We start from the raw sequence: 16,612 nt of genomic DNA, 5'->3' as shown, positions 1-16,612 counted from the left end.
TAGGGCGAAGAGCTCGGCTGAATCAACCCGTTGTCCAACAGATCACGCACTTGGCTCATAATCTCTTCTTGTTGGGATGCACTCACCCTATAAGGTGGCTTATTCAGTGGTGAACTTCCAGAAATCAAATCAATCCCATGATCCTCAGGCCTAGTAGGCGGCAACTCCCCTGGCAAAGCCTCTCAAAAACAATCTTGAAAACTTGTGAGAAAATCCATTCTTTTCTTGTCCAACTCAGACGGGTTGGAATCTGTGGTATCTTGATTCTCTTTAACAACACTAAGTAAACAGAAAGATGTTTCTTTATTAAACAAGAAATGGCCGAGGCCGATACAACAGGAATAGATTCTCCTTTAAGCTTTACATCAAGAGTGTGTTCCTTATTCTTGTGAGTGAGAGTGATTTTTCTATTGAAAGTATCGACAACCGCTTTAACTTTATGGCACCAAGGCATACCCAACAAAACATCACAACCCTTCAACGGCATAATGTAGAAATCATCCTCTCTGTCCGTAAAAGTCTGCACACTAAGATGCAGTTTCCCAGTGATCAGTATAACCTCAACCGAATGTCCAAGACAAGCCAAAGTAGCCTCATGCAACACACCCATCTCTTCTAGTTTGATGCCCAACTTTGCTGCAAGCTCGGAGGTGATGAAGTTTGCACAAGCCCCAGGATCGAAAAAGATCAAAACCTCCTGATCTCGAAGTCTTCCCCATGCTATGCACAACTCTGAAGATGACTAGTCAAGCAGAGGGTTTTTGTTTCTTTGCTTTAGGCTCTTCCTGTGAGTCATCTACGTTTTTAAGTGCTCTCTTCGGACACCTTTAGTACCGATGTCCCTCTTCTCCACAAGAGAAACATTTGTTGGCAGCTATAAGTTCTTTCTTTTCTTTATTTGTTCTTTGAAGTAAGGGCTGAAATTTCCTCTTCTTGGATTGCCCCTTCTCTCGTGGTTCAGTGTCTTTGTTGTCCTTAGACTCTTTTGCCTCTTTAAATACTTTCTTTGAGAAGAGACGTTGATCCTTAAATCCTGACATCTGACCAGTAAGCATGGCATATCCAGTCTGAGTATTTTCTATCATTTGAGTCATATTGATGACCTTTGTTTTAATGCAATAGTCTCGAAGCTCCTAGGGTAACCCATAGCAATACATCTCTACCTGCTCAACCAGTCACACGGGCCTAAAGGATGTGACCGGTAGCAAAGCATCCCAAAATTTCTTGTTATATTCTTCCAAATTACTACAATCTCTGGAATCTAATCAATGCAAAGCCGTCATAACATCCACCTCAAAAGTCGTGTCAACCATAAAGAAGAGAAGATTTGCTTGAACTCCACCCAAGTGCTAGGTGCTGTACCCTGATGAAGAAGTGTTGACCACCATTGAAGAGCATTTCCCTTTAGGAAAGAAGCTGCCTTCCGTACCTTAGATGCCTCTGTGAAGTTACACCAGAAAATGCTCAAACTGTTGAATGAAGGTGAGAGCCTTCAAACGATCCTTTGCACCACTAAAAGTATCAAACTTTACTACAGCACCACCCTCTTTATAATCTTTTGGCTTCTCGCCCGGAACAAGATTATCATAGGGATGTGGTTTGAGAAAAGAATTGCCTACACCATTAGATCCCATGCCCATCATACCACCTCCCATACCAGGCATACCAAAAGCACTTCCGCCACCACCACCATAAGTTCCATACATACCTCCTGGCATACCTCCATGCATTACCTGGCTGCATACCATAGCTCCCAGTCATGCCCATGTTGGCTACACTCGTCATGGAATGAAAGACAGAGCCTCCGCCAAAGTAACCAGGATGAGAAAAATTAAAAGGGTTTCCATGGGTAGGTGGGGGAAAAGAAGAAGAAGAATCAGGGTATTGCTGAAAATTTGGGTAGATGGGAGCCGAATGTTGAGGCTTGGCTTTCTTCTCAGACCCATGCTTCCGTGGTTTAGAATCAACTTTGAAGTTTTGTGGAAAACGTGTATCTTTCGCGAGTTCCATTAATCCCTCCATCAAACTCTGCATCTTTGCTTCATAGGTGGCATCATCATCTTCAAATTCTGGCATATCGGGAGGTAATTCTTGCTCGTTCCTCATCTTCAAAGTAGTCGTCCTCTTCTGAAGATAAATCCTACATCTCCGCACTAGTTCCAGCCATAGAATTAAATGTGTCGACCACAGGCTCGCCCTCTTGAAAAAGTTGACGATGAAATCCGCAATGGAACCTTGAAACCGGCCTTCAGAAACTTTACGGGCGGTGAGCACACTTAAAACTCTTTACGAACTCGAATAATAAACTTGGAGGAAGAAGAAAAAGAATAAGTGGAGCTAGAGTGCTCCTACACAAAAGACCAATTGGCCTCAAAGCGTGGCACCCCCGCAGGTATTTATTTATCACTCGAGGTCGGCGTAGCCCTTGTACAATTCCCGAGAAGATTCCTCCTTGCTTCACGTGGAGGAGATCTCCTTGAAACTTTCACCCAGTTTGTGTTGTGTGGAAACAAGAGCCTTGGCCCCCTTTTTATACAAGATTGGGGGTGAAAAGCATAGTTTTTCTCCCTTTTAAAAAAACTATTACAAGTGCTTTTCCAAAAGACTCTTCGAATAGCTTTTTCCCTTCTTCTTTTTTTTATTTAAAAAAATACACATGGCACTCAGCGTTTTTCAAAAATCCCACTGCTTTTCTCTTGCGCGTTATGGGCTGCCCGGCGCTTTTTCTCTCGATCGCGTTTAGGTGCCTGTCGCCTCTGTCTTGCGCTGAGTGCGCATGCCAACCTACGTGACAGCGCCTGTGCCTGTGCAACCAGCGGCCACGTCACCTGCAGTCATGCCTGTGCAGCCAGCCGCCACGTGTCAGCTGCATGTCATCGCCTGCAGCCAAGTGTGCCACACGTCAGCACATGTCATCGCCTGCAGCCAGGTGTGCCACGTGTCAGCTGCCAGCCACCTGTGCCACATGGCAGCTGCTGATGACTGGTTGTACTTGCAGGGCTGACCCACAAGTAGCCTTGAGAGAGAAAGAAACTGCTACACCTACAACAAGGTAAGAGAAAGACCAGAAATACACACACACACCAAACATGTATTTGCATCCACACACGTGTACAAATTTACACATGCACATACAGAATTAAACATGATCAGTGAATGCTAAACATGTTTAAACATAATCATAGTGCTTAAGAAAAGAGGTAAAATACTCAGTCCTGTAAAACAGGGAGAGAGAGAGAGAGAGAGAGAGAGAGAGAGCTGGTCAGCTTCTTCAACAAGTGGCACAGGGCTGCTGAACAGCCGACACAGGTGCCATAGAGCTGGTCGACTCCCTCTACAGATGTCAAAGGGCTGGTGGACTGTGGTTTCTCTCTCCTTTTTTGCTGGTCGAGTTGCTTGCAAGCCTCAGACAGCTAGTCGACTTGCTCGAGGGGGGGGGGGGGGGGGGGGGGGGAGGGGGGGTAAACTCCAAAATTATCTAATTTATGTGCGAGTCGAGGGTTCTCTGCAGGGGAAGTCATCCAAAAACTGAGTTAAATAATCCTTGTGCCTTGTTGTTATAAAAGTCCCCATCGTTCCCGTCTTACCCCTGTTTAGGTCTAGGGGAGCTGTCTTGGTGAGTTGATGTAGGCTGCCATTATCATGAGCAAAATGAGAAAATGGGTGTTGGTGCCATTGTCTATCCAGCCTGTTCCGCCATTTGATGCAAAAAACAGGCTGATGGATTGGAAATTAGATAGATAGATGCCTAGTTATAAGCCTATTTCATTTGATCAGTTGACTGCAGCTAGAGCATATAAGCTGATTATTCCTCCCCCATGGATTGCTGAGCACGCCAACCAGCTCTAGCGGATATCTAAACCATTGCGTTGGTGGAAAACATACCTTAATAACATTCGGAAAAATTAACCCCCTTTGAAGCAGAGTCTTCTTGTGGAGATGTGTGATTAGGGTGCTTCCTGTCGGTATACTACTGGCCAAGAGACATATTGCCTCATCACATTGTTTAGGTGCTATCAAGCACGAGAAACAGTGCCTCATTTGCTTTGGCACTATGCGTCTTCTTGTGTTCTTTTTGATAGGCTTTCTGGATATTCAAAGCATAGTCACCAGGGAACGGGAACGGATATGGGAACGAGGGGCCAATCCGGAACGGGAACGGGAACGGGACCCCTTGCAATCCGGAACGGGATCCGGAACGGGATCCGGAACGACACGTTATCATATTTCAATACACATGAGTAGACAAATATACAATTAAAAGCAGGTAAAAAGAGACAAATATACAATTGAAAGTAGACAAAAAAAGACAAGAATTTGATAGCAAACTCAATGACCTTGTTCATATTTAGAAAACCAGAAGTACAATAGCTTGTACAATGGACAGCCACATAGTGAAAGCTAGATAGCTAAGAACAAAGAAACCTAAAGTCCTAGGTGATATCAAATAGGTGCAAAGATGTCAGCTAGATCATCCATAGATGCATCATGCATCGATGCAGGTGGAGGTGGAGGTGGAGGTGGAGGGTCGTCATCATCCGACTCAGACTGTGGCTCCATATCTATGAAGCTCTCATGGTCAAAGTCACCACTAGCAACCTGGGCTAATAGTCGCAAGTTGGCTGACACATACACAAGGTCATTTGTTCTGGTAGTGAGTAGCCGATTTCTCTTCTTCAAGCAACATGGCTAAAAACACTCCATAGTTGCTCAATTGGAGAAGAACTTGCATTCTGACTGAGAATGCGCATTGCAAGCCGTTGTAGCTCTGGAGTACCCGATCCGTAGTTCTCCCACCAAAGAGCACCTCCCATAAGTGTCCTATCTTGCTGGGCATCTGCTGAACCAAAATTACCTGTCTTTGCTCTGTACTTTCCCAAATCAATTCTAATCTTGCTTCTCATCGTAGCATCAGGCACCAATCTGGCAAGGATTTTGTCCCAACCATTTGTGACTTCTTCATCCGATTCCTGGCCTTTGCCTTGAAACTCTGGATCAATCACAAATGCAGCTGCATGCATTGGTGAGTGATATCGGTCCCACCTTGCTTGACACAAACTTTGAAGTTCTGCCTTCTTTGTTGTGTCGGGCTCCAAAGAAAGGATACCCTCCACCATCTTGTCCATGCCCTCATAAACTTTGCCAATGCAAGGTTTTTTCCCATCCACCATACGCAGCATGTAGATAATGGGCTTCGTAATGTTGACAACATGCTCAATCTTCACCCACAAAGGAGCATCCATGATGTGGGTGTAACAAGTTGTTCCTTGTGTGCTACGGGTAGTGGGCCACGTGCTCCACTCATCACTCACTACAAGCTGCTTGAGAATGTTATGGAGTGCAACTAGCCTCTCTAGCATAATAAAATTATATGCAAAACGAGTTTTCGAATATTTTTTAAGATCCGAGTTTGGGGATCTTTTCCTAAACTCGGAGAGGCTAAATGTGTGCCGAGTGATGAATGAAACTATGTCTTTTCCCTTTGCTATGCATGGTGCTACCCATGAAAGACAATCAATGTCTTTCAGAAGATTATTCAAGCCATGTGCAATGCATGGAGTGAATGTGATGTGTGGATACCTTGCCAAAAGAAGGTCGCCTGCAGCTCGATTTGAGGCCTCCCCATCACCAATGACCTGGATCACATCTTGAGGACCCACTTGCTCAATTGCCTCTGCCCATTCCTCCACGATGACGTCGGCATACTTGCCCGTTGGAGAGGCATCATGGGAAGACACAAAAAATGTGTTCCCTCGAGAGTATGCGATGATGCCATGGATGGAGCGAGATTGGCTATCACTCCATCCATCACTAATGATGGAGACACCGTTGCGTTGCCACCCTTCCTTGACGTTTTGCATGGCTTGCTCAACAGCTTCCTTTTCCTTTGCCAAAAGCGTGGTTCGAAGGCTCTCCGAAGAAGAGGGAGTGTAGGTTGGTCCAAATTCAGCAATGAGACGAACCATTTCCCGAAAATAAGGGTACCTTGCCACATTGAAAGCGATGTGGTCATGGTAGAAGAACCTTGCAATAGCTGCATCCACGGCTTCTCGTTTGCGTGGATTCCAAGAACCCGCAAGAGTTCTTTGCGTGCCTTTGGGGGGTGGTGGTTGATGCACGGAAGAAGAGCCTACGGATGTGGAGAAGTTGCTTGAAGGAGTTGTAAAGAATGATGGGTTCGCAGCCATAGCTCTTGGAGGAGGAGCACGAAAAATCACTTCATTATGCCTAGCTTCTAGCTCTCTCTTTTTCTCAGCTGAGATTGACAAGCATGGTTGGATTTCTTGTCCCGGCTCATGGATTAGGTGACCTCGAACTCGGTTGACTCCCCCATGTTTGGTGCTGCCACAATAGCGACATTTCCACTTCCTAGCTCCTCCGCCTTGATTGGCCTCAAGAATATCCACCTCATCCCACCATGACCATGCTTCGTTCTTCTTGGCTCTCTTGGTTCCCTTAGGAGGCATTATATGAGAGAGAGAGAGAGAGAGAGAGAGAGATTGTACTTGGCTTTGAGAGAGAGATTGTACTTGGCTATGAGAGAGAGAAAGCTGTCTTGGTTCCCTTATGAGAGAGAGAGAGAGAGAGAGATTGTACAATGTACTTGGCTATGAATAATGAGAGAGAGATTGTACTTGGCTATGCACACTATACTTGCAGCTGCACTCTGCAGGTTTTTATAAGTTCTCAGAGAGGTACGTTTTTTTTTAAACGTTGATATTGACGTTTTTTTTTTTTAAACGTTGCAGGGCAGCCTGGCAGGTCGTCTTTCAACGTTTAAAAAAAACGTTGCATAATCTATTCTTTTTTTCCCATGTTTTTTTTTTAGGGGTCGGCGGCGGCGCTACTTGCAGGTATCCGTTTTTTTTTTTTTTATACAAAGGGTGCCCAAAACGTTTTGGGCACCCGTAACCCTTCTATTCAGAAAAAAAAAAGAAGGATACGCTATTACGCTGCCGGCGGCCAGAACGTGGAAAAAAAAAACGTTAAGGGTGCCGTTTCGCGAATCATGGAAAAAAAAATAAAAAAAGCGTTCCTCCACGTTCCGCCGTTCCCAAGTTCCATTCCTCCACGTTCCCCCGTTCCACACCAATGGAACCGCGTTCCCATGTGACTATGATTCAAAGGCTCATTTTCCTCGGCATCATTTCTCCAAGCAATTCTGGCTTTTTGGTGGAAACCTCAATGAATCATCGGACTACTCACAGTTTCTTGTGTGGACAAGATTCTAGGCACTACGAACTCTGGCATGAAAGAAATCAGAAAGTCTTTACTAACCGGTCAGTTGATACCCATGTCTACTTTCTTTAGACGCTCTTGCGTGAATCTCTCCAGGACTCTTACGCCTTGAGGAAGATCACTATTAGGCAATTAGATGTGTTTTTCCACTGTTTTAAGCTTGTCCTTTCTTATGGGCAGCTATGCTTGTATCATACCTTGAGTGATTAATTAGACAGTGGTTTCACAAAAAAAGAAGTGTGTTTGAACAGCCCCTGAAAGGTCTAGTGTGCTAGTAGTGTGTGAACACTCTCCTACGAGTGGATAGGATAAGCATGCCATGTGTATGATTTCTACAGGTCAAAAGATGAGGCTTAATGCCTACAAACGCGTGTTCTCGGTGAAAGAAAGATTAAGCTTTGTGAGTCGTGTAACCTTCTAAAACCTTTTCTTTGTCAAAACTTAATATTAATTGAAGCCTCCTAATTCTTGGCAACTTGTGCAATGAGATTACAAACCTGTAAACATCTTCAGTAACCTGTGGACAACCCGGATCCAAATTAAGAGCTTGTATGCTTGTTGTATCCTCTATCAGTGGGGAAACCGATGGTGAGGGCAATCCACCAACCTTTGATCACCACAAAAATGGTAGAGCGTTTAGACAATGCGGTAAAATTTATGACACGCAGGCACAAGAACACTACATGTCCAGGTATATTAAAGTTAGAAATAGGTCTATATTACAACCAATAGTTTCTTAGCTGAAATAGGTATATCCTACAAGCAATAGTTTCTTAGCTGCACCATTTTAGGCTAAGCCAACTGATGATCATCCCCGCTGGCCCCTGATTGGCATCCAGGCTGCTTTGCGGCCACAATTGTACCGCTTTCGGTGGGAGACCATGCAGCCTCAGGGCAAGCACCAAGTTTGCTACTATAGAAGGATCTACTCATTGAGAAAAAAAAAGACCCATCTACCTTCATAACACGCTTGCTTCGATCCCCAACCACAACATGCGGCACTTTCTCCTTGTGCATACTGCCCAGACTATCCCCAGCTGCAACATGCATGTTTATCGCAGCTGAAATGGAGTCCTGTACTGCAAGAGGTGCATCCCTTTTCACCGATCCATTCTTTGGCTGCAAAAAAGCGGGACTGTTATTTTGTAGCTTCATTGATGACTAAATTCGAACTAATCCATACAAATCTTCAAGTAGTAGTCACCTCATTCAAATCATCAGAAGAAGGCCTGTTCATTCTAGTACTCTCTGCTTCGCCTACTTTTTTCAGACTGCTCTCATGTTCCGTAGAACCAGCAGCGGTCATACCAGCAACCATATGATCAAAAGAGTCTCCAAAGGTATCATCGTTATGCATATCAACATTTGCATCATCATTTTCTTCACCAACATCTTCATTCAAGCGCAGCACAGATGAAAATCTACTTTCTTCATCCAAGAGTTCAAACTCATTGGTGAAGCCTAAACCTCTTTCCTGAAAGATAGGAAAACATGGCATTGAAACTTGACACTAGACCTAAAAACACAAAATTCACGTGTCACAGTAAACCAAATCAAAATTTGAAAGAACATTCATGTGTGTAAGGCTTAACTGACTTGACCTTAAGAAGCCATGGATAAGGCTGGGCTAATGCCAGTTAATGGCACTGATGATGGTTTCATAATGCTAAGTGTGTGAAAAATTAATGACCTGTGTAAAGTGACTTGAGAGTTAAGGTCGCCTCACTTGATAAGATATATAAGTGAATAGGGGGCTCAGTAATGGGGACTTCTATCAATGGGAAGAACCAATGGGACATCAGGACCTAAAACAGGACATTGCCAGGCTCAAGCCTGACACTTGAAGGGTGGGTTCCAGTGGCATGAAACGCTGGAACTTGGGTGAGAAGTCATGGCTAGGGGTTAGTCTAGCCTCAGGCTTGTAGGAGCTCCTGATGCTATGGCTGGGCGGTGATCCATTCCCTTCATTGAGTAGTTGTGAATTTGCCTAACAGTGCTTGATTATTACACAGATTGTAATGGTCATGTAACCCAAATCCTCTACTGTATGTTTCACTAAAGGACTTTATACAGACTGTCCCCACAAGCGCCGGGGTTTTGAACACACAAAATCCCCTGTCCAAAAGCGATTTGAAGGGGAGATTACTCATTTTTTCTCGAGCAACCATAGGTGTGCAAATCCCCTAAATTCACCCACAAGGAAGGAAGATGCATTAACGAAGACAAGGAAACATGTACTTCACCTCGGCTAAATGAAGATTCTTCGTACTCTGCCCTTCGATCTCGCGGGCAATCCGCCGCGCTTCTCTCTCCCGTTCTCGCATTTGAGGACCCCTCTCCAGCTTTGTGGTGTATAGTTCCTCATCAAATGTGCTTTCAACACCAAACAAAGTTTTGTTGATCTCAAATTGATCCCAATTCCTGACAATGCACAGAAAAGATTGAGCCAAGAAAATGCATCAATGGCAATGCAAAGCATCAAGTTAGAACCCGACAACTTGCAGGTTTTGGGCAATGCAAGTCTTTTCTTTCATTATGACTTCAAACTACAAACTTTCACCTGTTCCAAGTGTTTTGGAATGTAGATTCCAATCCTAAATCTTTCGGATCATCCTTATCAGGAGTCCAAGGCTTGAGTTCTCGCTCTACCTCTGCAAGCCTACCCTGTGACAAAAATGAGTCAGTAACAATCTCTGCACGGTTTTCATGAGCCTGGCCATTTTGCAGCATATCTCTGCTCACAGGAACATCCTGCAGAAAAAAAAATGTCAACCATTTATCATCCAAGAGAAAAAAATCTGTGAACAAAAAGCAATAGCAGCTGGCCCATTGGGCATGTTAATTGTCTACCTTCGCAATAATTTGCACAAGATCTTTTGCACGAATAATAAAAGTTTTTACAGGCCTTGCTGCTAAGTCTTTGACAATGTCACTCTTTCCTCCTTTTGATAAACCATCTCTTATAAGCCGAGCCATTTTTAACACAATACCTGTTTCATCAAAGCCCCCATCTTTAATCCATTAAACATTTAGTAGGTCCAAATAGAGGTGTATGTAGACAAGACAATTTTGATATGACAAGCTAGAACATAATCAAAGATCCACATACACCAACATTTATCGAGAATGACTGCAAAAATACACACGTGTGTGTGCATTACACACACACACACACACACATATTACATAGATACATTACATGAATACATACACAAATACGTGCATACATACACAAACATAAATACTTTATAGATTTATGCATGCATGCATACATACATATACCTGTATGTATATACGTACAGACATACATATACACCAGATATATATAGGCACACACACAGATATTCAACCATACATACATAGCTTTATACATACAAACACATCATGTTTATATTCTTCCATCATCCACTCGATGACACTGCAATGGTGCAATTTACGAAGACAGACTGTTACAATAGATTCGAAAAGTAGGTCTATTTGAAAGCATCTGCAGTGAAAGCATCTGCAGTACTATTCGTTAGGACCCCGACTTTTATAATGGCACTGTATTAGCTCACTGTATTAGCTCACTTATAAAAGTATTGAATGCTGCCCTGTATGTAAAAAAAGTCATGGCATTAAAGACAAACCGTAGTCTTTTTCAGCATTTGCTGTGTGAAAGACCCCTGAATAGATGGACCCATTTTTCACCTGAACTTCAACAGGCTGGCCGATTAAGCATGCTGTCAAATGTATTAGGTGCTGATTTAAATGCTCTTGACCCGCATCTCTGCTTTCACCGTGTGCAAACACTTCTACCTTATCTCCCGCAGGCTTAGAACTGCCAGCTAGGCCAATAAAATTACTATTTGCATGATTGAAGTGCTGATGACCCAACTGCCTGACACCTTCTGTGCCTGTGCGGTTGCTTGATCCCGGCCTAAAAGACCCGACGGTTTGATAATCATTTCGGAAGCTTTCTGGGCGGTTGCCAAGATCTTGGTCTCCACGACGGCGATTCACTCCGTTGACCACAGAAGGTCTGTGCTGCATCTGTGGCTGACTCATGCTTTGACCTTCAGTCGGCCAAGTTGCTGCTGCTGCCGTGTAAGAGTGTTCACGTAAAGAACACCTTCTGTCAAACTGTTTGTGCACATTAACAAACAGAAGAAGTCTTAGTTTCAAACACAGATTTAAACTCTTGCTGTTGTTCAAGATTAGAATAAGAATAGAAAACCCCCAGTAACAAATTGTTCCAGAAGCAAGCAACAATGCAATATAATTATTCATCACCACACAGTTGCTTTAGAAAAAAGAGAAACAAAAGACAAATGGATTCTAGAGAAGCAATGCAGGTGTCTAAAATCTGAATACCACAAATACAGTATAGTGTGTGCCTATATATATGTATTCATATATATACATGCTTCATCACTGTGTTGAGTGGCTGGCTGCCTGAGGCTGTTGAAGGTGCCCTGTTTACCATTTTGGCAGCCCAGAACAAGCTGAACCTGCCTTGCCAAATTTGATCATGGCTGATCTTGGCCTGCTCCTTGCTCTTGGCCCACACTCTTGCAGGCCAGTGCATCCTACAACACCCTTTGTGCATTCTTGCTCACTCTCTTTCCTCCCTGCTGTATCAAGGCTCTTCAAATCTCTCTTCCTAATGTAGCCACGTGTAACATCGGTGCCTATGGAAGCGTGTTTATGATTGATTGATTGCAATTAGAGCCTAATTAAAGACTTGAACCCATGCAACAAAATGCTTCTTCTTCATGCTCAATACACAGTAGAGAAGATGACCTAATCTACCTTGTATTATTTATCATGAAATATGTACAATGATGAACTAGAGATACTCAATGGTTGCACAGCTCCCAAGCTCTCAATGACACAATGATGAATGAATGACTAAGGGCCTAGACTCCTATTTATAGTGTCTAATGTTGGTAAGTTGGCTACCAACCTTAATAATAAAATATCTGACTAAGTGTGTTCACACTCGACCTCTGAGCTGGCCAATCGGTAGAAGCATGTCCGAGTCACACCACGGAAGAGAGAGCATGTGACATCCCCTCCTGCTTAACTTGGAGCATGGGTGCACATAATGCGCCTTCGCTCCACATGTCAATCTAACTGTGAGCTCAACCGCCAACATGATGTCTCCACCACAACATTCATCTCAAACTCCTCCTCAATGGATAAGTTCTTGAACCTCATGTGTTGCCACCTCCTCAATGAATGTGATAATCTCGGAGACCGGTTGGGGAGATGATGGTGGCTCTACACAACTCTACCTCTGTGTTCCTTGGTTGACCTCGAAAAGCTGCCCTTGGTCTTCAAGGGCGGCACGCTTGTCAACTTCCTTTGGCTTCACCATAGCTTCCACTTTTGTACTTGATCTCATGAATGAGGCCACCGTGGTTGGGAACTCCTCTATCGCTTTCAAACATCTGACTCGATGCTCTTATGGAGTTGTTTTGTTCATCTTTTTGTCTTCAATTGCTTTTTTGTGAAACTCTACGTGCCATTGGACCTTTGCCCAACAAGGCTCCATGACTTGACCTTGACTTTCTTGGCGAATACCTAAACTGTCCTTGGCTGGAAAAACACCTATATCTGCAAATGGATCTAGACAAGCATATGAACTTGTGGGAATGAAAACCAAACACAGCCTTTTGGTCAAGGACTTGGCGACGGTTTCATCCTTGTACAATGGATGAAGGGTGGGTGTAGCCAATTGACTCGGGCAAGTCCAAGCAACCTTCTTCTTGCTCAATTCATAGTAGAGAAGTAATCTATCTTGCATTACTTATTATGAATATGGACAATGATGAGTTAGAGATACTCAATGGTAGCACATCTCCTGACCTCTCAATGACTCAATCATGAATGACTAAGAGCCTAGACTCTTATTATAGTGTCTAATGTTGATAAGTTGGCTACCAACACTAATAATAATATATACCGTCATAAGGCCAGATGAATCTGAACTTACAAATAATTTTACAAGAAAGAAGAGAATCAATAAAAACAAACAAAAAATTAAAAAAAATTTAAAAAAAAAGACTTAATAGAGACACCCGAGAAATAATAATAATAATAATAATAGTAATAATAATTTGCAAAAATAGACAAATACATAACTAAATCACACACGCCCACATACACACACACAAATTATTTATTGAACCACAACAAAAGAATTTTCTAACAAACAAGCTAAACAAATTTTTAATGACTAATTAGCAAAGCAAACTTTAAATGATTGATTCTCTAAAACAAAACAAGTAAAGACAAGAGTATAAAAAGTGGGAACTTTACCTCAAAGATTGTCCAATCATGAAGTATAAGATCATTAACTTCATCATGCATAGCATGGACTAGGTACTATGACATCCCTACTCACGTCATCAGCGGAGTTTCTATCACTTCTCTGGAGGTGAAGGGTATACTCGGCCATGATGAAGGCTAGCAGTTACAACTAGAGTAGCAAAAACAAAATCACCTCCCTATTAAAGCAATGATTAAACAAGACTAGAAGCAATGATAAATAGCAACTAAGAGCTATTTCTGTGTGAGCTTCCTCTTCCTGCACCTAACCCTAGTCCACCAACAATTGGTATCACATCTCGGCTGCAGCACTCTGAAGGTTCAGTCTCCGGCGACCAGGTTCCGTCACTGCACTCCGGCCGTCCGTCGACCTCTGTCCACCGCCGCCTTGCTCAGCCGCCCAATCCGGCCTCCCACGCCGGCGGAGTTAGTAGGGACACAACCACCGCCGGCGCCGCCTTGCTCAGCCGCCCAATCCGGCCTCCCACGCCGGCGGAGTTAGTAGGGAGACAACCACCGCCGGCGGCGCTTGTAGCAGGTGAGGCGCCCAGAGCAAAGCTCCACCAGCCTACGCTTCCGTCCCTACCACCGCCAACCTGCACTTCTGTCCCCGCCGCCGCCAGCTTGCAATTTCGTCCGTCGCCAGTTTGCAGTTCCGTCACCAGCCTGCAATTCCTCACGTCATCACCGGCTTACAAGCCGTCTGCAACAGACCCTGCCCATCTAACCCCCGCCACATAGGCTACTTCAACGTCCTACCTTCTGTACCTAGTCATCTCAAGCACATCATCTCACTTGCAGGTATTTTTATTTCCAAAAAAAAAAAGAATTGCAGACATTCTAGTGCAGGTTTAGCGAATTTTTGGGTTTGGCAAAATTCCCCTTTGCATGGAAAATTGCAGGAGGCACCATAAGTATTTGATGCAGAATTGCCAAAAATTGAACATGCTGCTTTGGTTGGAATTTGGGGGTTTTTCAAATTAAGTTCAAAATCAGCAAATTAAGCCTCTTCTAGTTGCAAAAATTTGGGACTTTTGTGAAAATTGGACAATTGGCTGCACATTGAAGCAATTGCAGTGCATAAAAATTGGGGCTTTTCACATTGGAGCATGTAATTGGGGATTACAGTTTGGTGATTTGTCACATATGTATACACATTGTGTGTAATTGGACAATTTGGTGTAGGTTTATACTTGCTTCAGGTTGCATGCAAAAAAATTGCACAGGACATTTGGTTGCCTGGCAGTGCACATTGGTGCTTGGTTTGCCTGCACGTGTATTTTGTCAACATGGCTCCATATGCTACAAATGTATTTGGTGTGCTCACCCAAGAGAACAAATTGGATGTATCAAACTACTCCCTTCGGAGTTTCATGATCCGTAATTTGCTAGTAGACAAAGGGATTTGGGGCATATGACACACGCCCACTTACCATACAGCCAGCAACGGTAGGTGCTCAAAGAGCTCCTGAGGTAGAACCTGCTCCCGCACAAGAGCAGAAGAGACGGGACTCTAGGGATGCACAGGCCATGTCCTTGATAGCCCTTTCAGTGAAAAGGACTATTATTCCACACATTCGGTCTTGCAAGACATCGAAGCTTGCATGGGACACATTGGAAGCAATCATCCCCTTTGTCAAACTTTTCACCACCAGAAGAGGGTTGTCCATGACCAGCCTTACTAGACCCCATGCTTAAAGCTCTTTGCTTTACCCTTATCCTTGGCTGTAAATGCCTTGTCTCCACCACGGTTGCTAGATAGGTTTACTCTTGTTTGCTCTTCCTAAGTGTATACCTGCCAGCTCTTCAAAAGTGACGGGATTACCACCACCTCTCATAGAGAGGTTGAGAGAGGTGTGAAAGCCCGAGTAGGAAGGTGGTAAAGAATGAAGGGTAATGGGGACCAGCTGTCTGTATGGGATAACCTCATCAATGTTGAGCAATTGTTCCTGCAAATCTTTCACTTTGGTGAGATGATCTGAAATGGAGTCACCCTCATCCATAGAAAGAAGATCCAATTGCCTCTTCAGGTACGCAACGAGGCAAGTGCATGTCACTAGTACACTTTTTTGGTCACATGCAGTAGTGACACACCAAGTGCTTCAGACAATGGTATTTTGATAGACAGGATGTATCATGGTATTTTGATATGTTGACAGACAGGATGTATCATGATATGTTGACAGACAGGATGTATCATGGTATTTTGATAGTGGTGCTTCGAGCCACATCACTTCATGCAAAGATGTATTTCAGCACTTGGTTTATGCTTCAAATGGCCGCACTGTATCATGTGCAAATCATACCACATATCCAGTAAAGGGAATTGGCAATGTCATACTTGTTGCAACCAATGGTGCCAATATATGTATGACAAATGTGTTGTATGTTCCAGGGATAAAGAAAAATCTTCTCTCCGTCTCAGCCATAAACGACCAAGGTTTAAAGGTTGAATTTGAAGATGGGAAGTGTTTGGTAAAAGACCCATCAAAGGGTTATGAAATAGTCACTTCTGAAACACGATACAAAGGCTTGTATAAGCTGGACAGCTATGACAAGTGTACCTATGATGCAAATACAGTGGCTGCCCACACTCCTGCTATGCATGATGCAGAGCTATGGCATGCTCGTTTTGGGCATGTAAATTTTTGAAGTTTGATGCTTTTGCAGAAGCATCATATGGTTGATAATATGCCGCCTCTCGAGTCTCCAACAAGACATGTATGTGAGGGGTGTATTTTGGGAAAGATGCATCGAAAACCATTCCCCAAGGATGGAGCTGTTAGAGCTGAAAGTAAATTACAGCTCATACACAGTGATGTATGTGGTCCAATGAGGACACCGTCCATAGGGGAGCATCTTTATTTCGTCACATTCATTGATGACTACTCCAGGTTTGCTTGGGTTTACCCCTTGAAAGCGAAAGCAGACGTGTTTACATGCTTTTGACACTTTGTAGCAATGATTGAAAATATGTGTGGATGTAAAGTCCAAACACTCCGCTCAGATAGAGGTGGAGAATACATGTCAAATGCATTCAAGGATTACATGCTTCAAAAGG

At 43.6% G+C, this 16,612-nt stretch overlaps 1 protein-coding gene across 4 annotated transcripts in view; it reads right to left on the bottom strand.

Annotated features, from left to right (window-relative positions):
- Positions 1-16,612, bottom strand: part of LOC147640361 (uncharacterized) — a 106,185-nt gene that overhangs the window by 37,004 nt on the left and 52,569 nt on the right. For 2 of the 4 annotated variants that reach the window (XM_086779711.1, XM_086779718.1), the window contains 7 exons: positions 10,869-11,361; positions 10,090-10,229; positions 9,800-9,990; positions 9,483-9,660; positions 8,444-8,713; positions 8,197-8,358; positions 7,737-7,846 (listed from right to left, as the gene is read on the bottom strand). In XM_086779711.1, the coding sequence (XP_086635837.1) occupies positions 7,737-7,846; positions 8,197-8,358; positions 8,444-8,713; positions 9,483-9,660; positions 9,800-9,990; positions 10,090-10,229; positions 10,869-11,286 (1,469 nt within the window). In that variant the 5' untranslated portion in view covers positions 11,287-11,361. Of the gene's footprint in view, positions 1-7,736; positions 7,847-8,196; positions 8,359-8,443; positions 8,714-9,482; positions 9,661-9,799; positions 9,991-10,089; positions 10,230-10,868; positions 11,362-13,542; positions 13,564-16,612 lie in introns of those variants that run through there. The other 2 variants (XM_086779727.1, XM_086779733.1) reach the window with 2 other exon arrangements.

This window comes from Cibotium barometz, chromosome 3 (genome assembly GCF_041138505.1).
Source record: "Cibotium barometz isolate CiBa-2024 chromosome 3, ASM4113850v1, whole genome shotgun sequence".
Classification (NCBI taxonomy): Eukaryota; Viridiplantae; Streptophyta; class Polypodiopsida; order Cyatheales; family Cibotiaceae; genus Cibotium; species Cibotium barometz.
Note: the sequence above shows the minus strand (reverse complement) of the source record. Positions and strands in the feature narration are given on the sequence as shown.